This window comes from Coturnix japonica, chromosome Z (assembly GCF_001577835.2).
Source record: "Coturnix japonica isolate 7356 chromosome Z, Coturnix japonica 2.1, whole genome shotgun sequence".
NCBI lineage: Eukaryota > Metazoa > Chordata > Aves > Galliformes > Phasianidae > Coturnix > Coturnix japonica.
Genome location: NC_029547.1, coordinates 64,395,771 through 64,406,779, shown reverse-complemented (window position 1 = coordinate 64,406,779; position 11,009 = coordinate 64,395,771). Strand labels below are relative to the sequence as shown.

At 43.8% G+C, this 11,009-nt stretch overlaps 1 protein-coding gene across 1 annotated transcript; it reads right to left on the bottom strand.

The window, feature by feature from the left end:
* Window positions 1-946: 946 nt before the first annotated feature.
* Window positions 947-9,654, bottom strand: CDO1 (cysteine dioxygenase type 1). Its single transcript, XM_015849985.1, has 5 exons — window positions 9,269-9,654; window positions 7,461-7,538; window positions 5,417-5,574; window positions 3,023-3,192; window positions 947-1,713 (listed from the first exon to the last, which is right to left on the bottom strand). The coding sequence occupies exons 1-5, from the start codon at window positions 9,445-9,447 to the stop codon at window positions 1,684-1,686; spliced, it is 615 nt and encodes a 204-aa protein (XP_015705471.1). The 5' UTR covers window positions 9,448-9,654; the 3' UTR covers window positions 947-1,683.
* Window positions 9,655-11,009: the final 1,355 nt, after the last annotated feature.

Below are 11,009 nucleotides of genomic sequence, written 5' to 3'. Positions count from 1 at the left end.
GGCTGTGAATCTCCTTAACCCACCCTCTGGCACAGCCTCCAGGTCCACCTCTCACAGACAGTCCTCACTGCTTCAGCTTCCTCCTCTTTGCCTCTAGGGCTGCTTTGACTTTAATTTCTCATCCTCTTTTACTTCTATGCTCACTTTCTCTCCGCTCACTGCAAAGCACTTAGAGCCTTCCCACAGGCTCACAGAGTAAATGCAACTCAAAGTCATAGACTCATAGAATCACAGAATGACCCGGGTTGAAAAAGACCACAATGATTATTTAGTTTCAACCCCCCTGCTTCGTGCAGGGTTGTCAACCACCAGACCAGGCTGCCATAGCTTAATTTAAAAACCATGACACTGCTTAAGCATTCTGTGAAACTCTGAAAGAGCCTCCCTGAAAACAGGATCTCATTGGGTAAATAATATTTTCTGGGCTTGTCAAGATGTGTGACTGATCTAGGAAGATTACTGTTAAAGCTTACACTGCTAACTGAGTAATGAGCCCCCACCTAACCAGACCTTCCACACATGCTCTATATTAACACGCTATCTGTGTTAAGCAATTAGCACAGCCTCAGTGAGGGCAGCTTCAGAGAATCATAGAATCATAGAATCACAAGATTGGAAAGGACCTATAGGATCATCTAGTCCAACCGTCCTCTGGGCTTTAGTGATGTTTGTACATTTAAGCAGTTAACTTTTATCAAGATGGTGCTTTCCTTGTTATTATCTTTGAAGATAAAACCAAGCATTGGTGAACTCAGTTGCAAATCTCCCACCAACTTAATTGGCATCAGAATTCTCTGCATGTTTGAAATACTTCCAGCTTTCTAAATCCTTATTTAAAGGCTTATTATTTGACAAAGTCTTTTATGGCTATGACCAATGTGGACATTCATAAAGGGTGATGAAAATCTCAGTTACAAAGATTAAAAAAAGGCTGAAAACTACAAAATCTGTGCACAAATCCAGTTTTATTTCAGTTACCTGAAAGGACTTCAGTAGCTACACAGAACACTTTGGAAACTGGACATCAGTTGTGTTATGTATGATTAGCCTCATTAAAAACCCAAATCTCTGCCCAATCAGTTCTGACAATCACTGTACACAAAGCATTTTGCTGCTCCCATTTTAAACAAGATCCGACGAATGAAAATGTAAAAAAAAAAAAAAAAAAAAGGAAGTAAAAAATGCACAAAACTATCAAAATGGCTTTTTAGATCATTAAAACCTAAAAGAGTTAATAATAAAAAACAATAATCTGCTAATTGTATCTAGTGTACTACCATAGGTACAAGTGACTGGAAGCTTACAGGCGTATGTGGTTATTAATCACACTGAGAATATACATACATCTAGGCCTATTAAGTAGTGTTAGATGATGTTTAAAACCCTATTTCTGATACTCTCAGTAGGCAACAGAAGCAGAATCAAAAGGAGGCTAGAATCAGAAAGCCAACTACTTAATTCTGGCTTGGCAGTAGCCCAAGGAAAGGCATCTAACCTCTGAAGTAGTTGATGGCACTAGCTGGCTTAGTGTCCCATGATCACCATTCACTCAGGGAAAACGGGGGTTTGCTGGAAGCTGCCCTAGTGTCGGTCTACACACAAGAAGTATACAAAGAGCCACGTGAGTCTTCTGTCCCTGGTTCAACATTCAGCAGGTCTTGTGCAAACACGTGCTGGTGCTCCTCAGTTGTTCTCCTGTGGCATTGCCGTGGCCTGCAAGTGAAAAGGACAGGTTGCTGTTTTAAGAGGCACTGACTATCATTGCTCATGGGGTACCAGCTCCCAGTACTGCTTGCAAGGCATCCCACTTGTTTAACAGAGGGTGCTGTGACTCTCTCTGTATTTTTAACTTACAGCTCTCTGCCTCTGTGTGTCCTTCTGAGATATGGTAAGCAGGAGGAAGCCTGAGTTTCCACTGAGCTTTCCAGAAACCCTCACCCAGGCCAGAAGGCTGTGGTAGCATGAGGTCATTTCAGATGGCTGGATGGCCCAGCCCAGACACCGCTTTTCCCCTTGCTGGAATTTCATTTATAGCAACTCATGGAAGAGACCCAGTGACTAAGATTTACCTCTGTCCAGTAAGACAGATCCCCACTAAAGTTACAGGTATTATCAATTGGTTATAGATCAAGAGTAGCAAAACAGTCCAAGACTAATTTTGCATGTTATCTTACATGATCATGTTATAACGTGACAAGTTTGAAATAATTTACATTGTTCTCACTGATTACATTAAACTTTAACAGGATCTTACTTAGGGCTCGCTCTATTAAACGACTGAACACTGAATTTCTGGCTTCTGTGAAGGGTGAAATTGTTCAGTATCCAAAAGAACACAATCATTGAACTTCTTATGAGGCTGACCAACAAGAATCTCTTTTCCCCCCCTTGTCAGAGGTTTTGTTTCCCAATGCATGGAATAGTGCTAGAAGGAGCCCTAATAAGCTCTCCCAGATGTCCTAGCATGGTCTCATAAGGCTGATATTAAGATTTCTATACCACCCAAACGCAACCTCATGTTGTTGCTTAAGAATGCAGCCAACAGCCAACCAGACAACTCCTTCTCAAAGCACACTTTTTCCATTTCAAAGTTTCAATTTTGAAGAATTATATTCGGTTTATGAAAAAAAAAAAGCTTCAGTTCACTGTAAGTTATGAGGCTTAAAACATCTGACTTGAAACCTGATGCTTTTTTGGCAGAACAGTTTATACAGGAAATGTTACACATGACTTAAACTGGCTCAAACGATCTGGCCACTTTGCTGTTTTCCATTGACTAGGTTGCATTTACCATCATTTGCTGCCTGAAGGCATGCAGCTAAGAGCCAACTTCTCACTCCTCAGCACAGAACTTATCTCCTGCTGACCAAAGGGAGGCAGGCTGTTTCACCACTCACAAAAACTGGTCTACTGAGTCCACAGGATGGGGGAAATAGGGTTGTGGGCTGAGCAGCCAAATCCAATGTTATCACCCTGTGCTCAGAGCTGAGGGCTGCTGGGCAGCGTGCTGCCTCCTACTTACACAGTGAGTCCTCTCTCCAAACTGGCTGTAAAAGGTCATCTTGACTTTGTGCTTGTGCCCGGTCCTCTGGTCAAAGGTGTTGCAGCTGTCAAAGGGCGGGCTGTACAAATGCAGGCTGACAGCAGTCTCTGTGTGGCTGATGTTCTCCACACGGTGCAGGCCAATGGAGTCTATATAAGTTGGGGCACAAAACAAGAAGTTAACAGGCAGATTTAATGAGATCTCAAATGTCTGGGAGAAAAGAAGTCATCTAAACTAAAACTAGTGAGCGAGCCAGTTAGGCATTCCTGCACTTTTAAGGGCAATGCATAACTCAGTGCAGGGAATCTGACTGCTGATCTCCAGCACATGTTCCCAAATACTTCACATCACCTCACAGCCTTCCACACCTCCTGTGATGCTGGATTATCTGCTACTAGCTGAGGGCTAATAGGAATCCAGAAAAGCCTAAGGGCAGCCATGCTATCAGTTATTTTCAAGCTATGATTTCTAAAGGTAATTTACTTTCCTCAGAAAAAAACATCAAGATGTGATACAGGGAGGAAGTTTTCGTATTACTAATCCTTATTCCACGTAACAAGGACATCAGTCATGTTAACAGTCAGCTACTCATATCTGAGGCAGAGACGTGGTTATCTTCTGTTGGAGGCATCTGTTTACTAATTAATCTTTCCGGGGTGTTGGTTTGGAGAACAACAGCCTTCTCATTCCTCTGATCTTTTGAATAAGGTGACAAATTACTAGTGACTGGCACACTTCCAGCCTTAGCTGAATAGCAAGCATAATTCAACTTGTAATAAAACAAGGCACTGTCTGTTGTGTGGCTTCTAACAAAGTACTGGTGCCTGCTGGAGCAATGGAGTAGAAATCAAGCAGTCACATGAAAATGTAAGGTATGAAGAATCACATCTACCCCAAAAAAATCCAAAAACTATTTATACCTACAATAAATTTTTGGTTTTGAGTTATGCAAAAGAGACCCTGTAATCAATTTCATGACTGCTGGAAACAATTCAGGCTTTTGAACTTGCACTAGTCTGTTATATAACACCTACACTGATATTGCACTATGTTGGCATATTACTCTGTGAATCTTATGGATGCTTTTAACTTTGGTACATTGGAAGTGTAAGATCCAAGTGTCATTACTGTAATTTACTTAGATAGAGGATATGGAGTCCTAATTCTATGCTCACATAATAGAAGGCTCGCATGGACTCAGCTGCCTGGATTTTAACCTCAAAAGCAAAGTACAGCAGTAACCAAGAAGCACGCAGTAGAAACATGAGGCTCATTGTTGAAGTAGTTAAGGTAATCAACACACCACCGGTGTTTTCCTTCTACTTGTTTATCTATCTGCCTTATTATTAACTTATTTTTAAAGCAAACTGTCAGCCAGGAAACATGTCAGACTTCCAAACTGCCCCAGAGAAGCAAATATCAAATTTGTTTGCTTTAAATAGTAGAGAAAGTTTGGATTAGTTGCACATAGAGTATAATTGCTTGCAAGGGAAATAACTGCATAGTGAGGAAGATCTACACGAGCACAATAACCGCTGCACACACAGCTCAATACGAGGCTCTGCTGAGGAGCTCCATGGCTCAGCCCCACCAGCTGCACGCTCCAGTTTCTAAGCCATCACACAGAAGGCAGATTCCCCCCCTTCTCCAGGGCTTTGCCACTACTCAGCAGTGCTCACTGCTCCTCAGCACGATGTATAATGTCTTTCATAGGATTAGACCACGATAACCAGCTGGTGATTTCCAGATGGCCTCCAGCACAGCACAACACGGTGATAACTACAGGGACGCGCAGTGGCACAGCTTTAGGTATCTAGGCAACCATGCTGCTGGAGACTTGGTTGTCTCTCATTGCCTGTGAGATGAGGCAATCTTTTTGTAAACTGAAATGCTCAGGTCTGCCCAGTTGTGCTGACACTGCAGCACTGTGCTTTCCTGATGGTTTGGACAATAAACCTTGGGATCAGGGCCTTCGCTTCTGCCTGCTCCATGTACTCCATCAACAGCTTTTGTATTAAGATGATTCAACTGTCAAGGCTTTGGTTCCCTTATTTCTCAGGAAAGCTCGAAGTTTATAAGCAACTTCAGATATTTATTTTGGACTGATTAGGGTAGAGGAGCTATCTAGTACATTTAAGTATCAAGCAATTGTTGCAATGACTTATGAGTGAGTTGAAGGACTATTCTGTTGTTTTACTGAATGTTAGTGTGCAGTTTATGCAGAATCTAAAGATCCCTGTTCTTTAGCAATCATGCAAAATGCCATTAGCATCATACTGTTAGATGCAGGAGACTAGAGAGCACACAAACTCTTCTGTTAGAAAAGGGACTCAAGGTTAAGTACTTGTCAAACAAACTATCGGAAGAGCTTACCATTAATATAGGCACATTGATTTTCTCTCAAAACTCGCTCTGATTTCTTAGTCATTTCACCATTCCCTTTTTTCTCAGGCCATTCAAACAGCGTCTCCTTTAGATTTCCCTGGAGGATCTTCATAAAGCAGTGTGAATCAGTGTGGTCATGGATGCTGCTATATATGTGAAAACAATAACCAAACTCAGAAAGAGGTATACATATTTAATACTGCAAGCTGAACAGATGGCACAGCATATAGTATCTGGATGTAGCCCTAGAGTTACATGCAATTGCACATGGGTCATGCACAATAATCTTAGGAATAAAGAAAAAACAACTACGCAACAACATCCAGAGCTACTAGGATATGCCTACTTAAAAACGACACATTAGAACCATACGGGGATAAGTTTACAGCATTTAGGGAAAAGTCAAGATATTGGTCAACATGTGAAATCTCCAGGGAAAAATACAAAGGAAGTCTGAAAAGGACAGAAAAAAACCTCTTCAGAACAGCAACTCCTGCGGGCCAAGGAACAGAACAATGCTTTCCACAGTGATCTCCAGGCAGAGGCCAGCCTAAACTTGCAAATACATCTGATATTTACAGATTCACTATGTTTCCTCCCAAAACATGGGATAAATCGGTGATTTCTACTTAATTTCTTTATTATTGGGGTGCATAGGCATTTGCTGAATAAAGAAAACAGTGTACTTCTCACTCTGATAAGCACAGCCAGCTATAGCAACCTGTTAATTTCACTGGTATGGCAAAAATGAACAAAAACAGCAGGATCTGGCACAATCTGTGTGTTTGCTTGGTCTGTCTCCTTGCTCAGAACTATGCTCCATTTGCTACAATTGGAGATACGTGGGCTAGATTTTGTTTGGTTTTATTTTTCCTTTATAAATAGAGGAAAACTGTTACAGCAGCCAGCAGACTGGGACAAAGGGAGAGCTCTCCATTCACTGTGTTGGTGGAGGAAAGGGGAATTTGGCCCACAGTCCTATTGAGTTTCAGTCAAAAACTTGGTTTTTAATACATCACTGTTTTCAGTAAACAAACTTCTTTAAATGTTTTGTTTCTTCAGTAAACAAATTAGCTTCCCTACAAAAGGACACTCAAGAAGGCAGAGCTTACTTCAGGCACAGAGCACTTCACAAATGACACATTGTCATGGTCCTTCCACAAGCCATGAGAACAATGTGATCCTCCTCATGTCAGAAGCAGAAATCTGCTTGTGGTCTCCCTCCAGCTCTTTTAATTGCTCATTCAGCTCAAACAGAGTTTGATATAAATCACAGCCTTTGTGAGAATAGCCCAGAAGGAGCAGAGGTGGTGGGCTTCATTCTTACTTACATCTCTCTGGGTATAACCTCAAGGCATCCAGTAGAGAATACCATAAAAGTTTGCTATGCGTGCTCAATTAAAACAAAAACCTCATCCTCACAGCTCCCTTGGTCTTCTACTTATATAAAAAGCCAAGCAGCAAAAACATGCAAGTTTTGTTATTTCACGTTGTGTTTTGGCCAATGTTTCGTGAAGGACCCTCTATGGGACAGGTCTTTCCCTCAGGCTGGTAGGAGCACACAGCTCACGGGGAGGAGATGGGATGTCTGAACCCACAGATCAGAGTCCTCAACTAGATGTACTTTTATACCACAGCGTGGCAGAGGCTAGATTGAAACAACACAAGAGAGCAACGGCTGCCTAAACCAGACCAAATCCTTAAACAGTGGGGTCCATCCAACCTGCCCTGCCCGCAGGACCCATTGCAGTACTGGGATTAAAAACAGACAGAAAGGGAGCTTAATTTGGCACAAGTGTTTATTCTAAATGCTCTAAAAATGTCCATGAGGTACAGCCTTGCAAAAGCTAAATAAACAACCAAGTGTTCAGGACTGCTATCCAAAATGAATAATGACGAGTTCTGTTCTGCTTAGTTTCCAGACATTTTCTAACAGCTTGTGTGGGGCTGATTATTTTCCTCTTCTCATTTAACAACGAAAGATACAGCAGCTTTTATATGTTTGCTAAAGCCGTAATCTTTGAATACAAACCTGCCATGTCCTTCACCCCAGCACAAGATCATCAAGTTGAACTTTCCATTTCCATTGTCCACGAGATTTCTGGTGTATCTGCAATATAAAGTGTTTGCTTTTCTAACTGTACTGATATGCTCGTAAAAGACAAAATTATATAAACACTGCTATAAAAGAAAGCTGCAACATGAATATAAGGACACAGTTTATATCTGACAGTCATATTGCTTTTGAATTACATGGATGGAACAGAGTTTGGGAACTGTGAGTCCAAGACAAGAGTGGTAGATGGGATCAGATCAAAATAGTTACTGAATGAAGTCACTCCAGCAGCTGGCTTATAATTAGAACCAGAAGACTGCTATGGAGTAAGAAAAATACATGGTAACATTATTTTACAGCTCTTTTTTTGGATATTCTTGGCTCTTTCTCATTATGCTGCATTCATTTGTACTGGGCCAGAAACAAGAAGAAAGAAAAAGAAAAGAAAAGAAAAGAAAAGAAAAGAAAAGAAAAGAAAAGAAAAGAAAAGAAAAGAAAAGAAAAGAAAAGAAAAGAAAAGAAAAGAAAAGAAAGATGTCAAGTTTTCACTTAGAATTTCCAGGACAAGAATATACATCTCACACCATAGCGTTCTTGTACCTAGACCCATACCAATGGGGCTAATCCCTGCCAGCATTTTGCTGTCTTAAAGGTAGAAGACAAAATACTTGCTTTTAGAGGCTTTACCATCAATGTGTATTCTGGAGTGTTATTTGCTCTTGAGGTTTGAAGGGGTTTTCTGAACAGCCACACCGGTTTCCTTGCATCCCTGGCATGCCTTTCCTACTCACCTCATGCTGCTGGGAAGCTCCCTGCAGAAGCTCCCTCCTTTCTCCTTGCCTATTAAATTGGTTGCCATACTGTGGCTCTAATGACTCCATGCCTCCAACTATTATGGTGCCACTCACCCACTGATTTTGTTTTAGCTTTAATCGCGGTCATTAGCACTTTGCCAAATAAATCAAATTTATGCCCATTAGAGATGCCTTGCTTTTATCTAAATGATGCAAGCACATATGCACAGAAACTGCCTGATATCAATTGATTTTGTAATAGTTTCTTCTAGATTCCACTCTATTGCAATGAAGATGGGATGCTTGCAGCAGATCACATTCAAAGCATAAAACCTATGCTAACACGCCACCTCTTAGCACTCAAAATCTACGTGTGCATTAGGTGGGCATATTTCTCCTACCGTGCCAGAGCACAAGCAATCAGTGCTGGCAACGGAATGAACTCTTCAAGTGCTGTTATTTCAGTCAGCCGGTCAGGCTGCCAGGCATGCTGGCATTAGAAGGATTTCTAATCCTTACTTTCCTTAAGTTTGTGATTTGTCCCAGACAGAGAAAACACGAGACGAAGACGGGTTAAGAAAGACAGAAGGAAGAGTCCGTTCGGTCTGCAAGTTTCAAGGGAGATGCTCAAAAGAAATCCATCCATTTTTAAGTGCAAGTGAAGCCACCAGCGGCAGGAGCAGTCCATAACCGCGCCGTCCCCCGAGAGCTTCGCCCCGCGGACGTCCGGGGCAACAACCCCCGCTACAGCCCCACGCCTTACAAACCCGAGGGGGCCCGGGCCGGGGCTGCCTCCATTGGCCGCAGCCGCCCCGCCCGCTCTCCGCCCCGGCTCGTCCCTCCGGGGGCACCACGAGGACCACCGCCCACCCCCGACCCCGGATCGGGATGGCGGCCCGAGCCCGAAGTGCTGCGGGGCACCGGAGGGCTGCGGCGGGGGGCGGCAGGGCGAGGGATGAGGCTGTATCCCCAGCACCCCCACTCTCCTACCTGTACTGATCGAACTGGGCGTACTGCAGCCACTCGTCGGGGTTGCTCTCGTAGGATTCCATCAGCGCCTGCACCTCCTCCACGCTGACTTTATCCTCGGCGAAAAGCCGGTGGAGGATGCGGACCAACTCCTCCAGGCTCCGCGCCTTCCACATCTCCGTCTGCACCAGCTGCTCCATCGCCGGTCACCGTCAGCCCCGCTGCCCTATAGCCGGCTCCGCCGCCCGCTTTTATGCGCCGGGAGGCACGGCCGGAGCTACCACCGCCCCGGCGGGCGGAGGGGCCGGGCGGCGACGGGCGGGACCGCGGCCAGGCTTTGCCCGGCCCCGCGGCGGCACAGACACCGGCGGGCGGAGCACGGAGCGATGCCATCGAGAGCCCCTCGGCCGGGGACGGCGGGCAGGGGGCGGCCGAGGAGGGGATAACGCCGGGGGAGGAGGAGGTGGTGATTTCGGGCCAGCTTTGTGAGGTCTGAAAGAGCCTGGATCCGTGCAGTGCAACCGGGAGACTCCGGTAATGATAGACACGGCCACTGCGTGGCTAAACGAAAAGCATCCATTCTTTTCAGCAGAAGAACAAGCGCAGAGCTTCCCTTGGTGGGAAGTTCAGCGCTTGGTGATGTTCAGGTATTTAAACACAGGAAAAACAAACAAACAGACAAAAAAACTCACGACATTATGCTTCCATTGTTAATTCCAGAAACTTCAGCACTTTGATTCGCTTGCCGCAGTGTTGATGGCATCATTAGGGATGCCTTTAGATGCAACAGGAAGAACACTTTGTGCCTTACTGTGTTACAGCTGAGGGGTCAGACTGGATTTCCCTACTGCAGTTTCACACTGCTGCTCTCGTTGGTTACAACTCACTTATAACGCTGCAAACATATTTCTTTTCCCTTTAACTTCATGGCAAGATTGATATTTTTCTAGTGTACTCCTTCCCTGTTCTCCTGCCATTTGTTCCTATTCAAATCTATTCATAAATATTCTCATTTTGAGTATTTCAACATGAGGTGTTAATCCTGACAATCTCTTGAAGGACATCATTAATTGACTGCATGGAAATTAATTGATTGCTTATGGATTTTTACTCACCCCGCTGACAGAAATGGATCCGAGCTCACATGCAGTAGTTGATGCCATCATTATGGCATCACAGTATAATCATTCATTAACAGTGAATCATTCTTGCACTTGTTACGATACAAATTCACTGAGAAGCACAGAGGAAAACAGTGAACTACTCCTGCCTTTGGTGATGGCAAGTTGGGCTCTAATCACAGCAGCACTGCTTCGTGGTCACAAGTCAGTGACAGAGACAGAAGGCTGATAATCCTCACTGAAATACATTGCAATTTCAGACCCAAAGAATTACGGTATGGCTACTGCCTTTTTCTTCAGACTTTGAGTGATTTAAAGACTGTGCCCTGCATCTGAAAACTCAAGTGGCTCAGCCTACGACACCAGACACTTCTATTGCACATGAGCTCTTGGACAGATGTCATTTGTTCAGAAGACACCGTCTGAGTTAGAACCAGGAAGAAACGTAAGTGAATACTCACTGCAAATGTAACTGAGATGTAACTGGAAAACATGTGGGAGAGCTGCACAGCATAAACCATACAGGCTCCTAAAATAATTAGTTTGATCCAATTTCAGTGTGTGGTTGGTGTGCTGCTTGAAAGGTGTCTGTGTTAGAAATAAAACACGAAAGACTGGCACCCATACTCTCTCTGTGTGAG

Coding starts and splice junctions, on each gene's coding strand:
- CDO1 (XM_015849985.1), bottom strand. CDS start 9,447: ATGGAGCAGCTGGTGCAGACGGAGATGTGGAAGGCGCGGAGCCTGGAG. Junction 7,539..9,268: donor GCCCAGTTCGATCAGTACAG/GTAGGAGAGTGG, acceptor TTTATATTGCAG/ATACACCAGAAATCTCGTGG. Junction 1,714..3,022: donor TTGGAGAGAGGACTCACTGT/GTAAGTAGGAGG, acceptor TTTCACTTGCAG/GCCACGGCAATGCCACAGGA.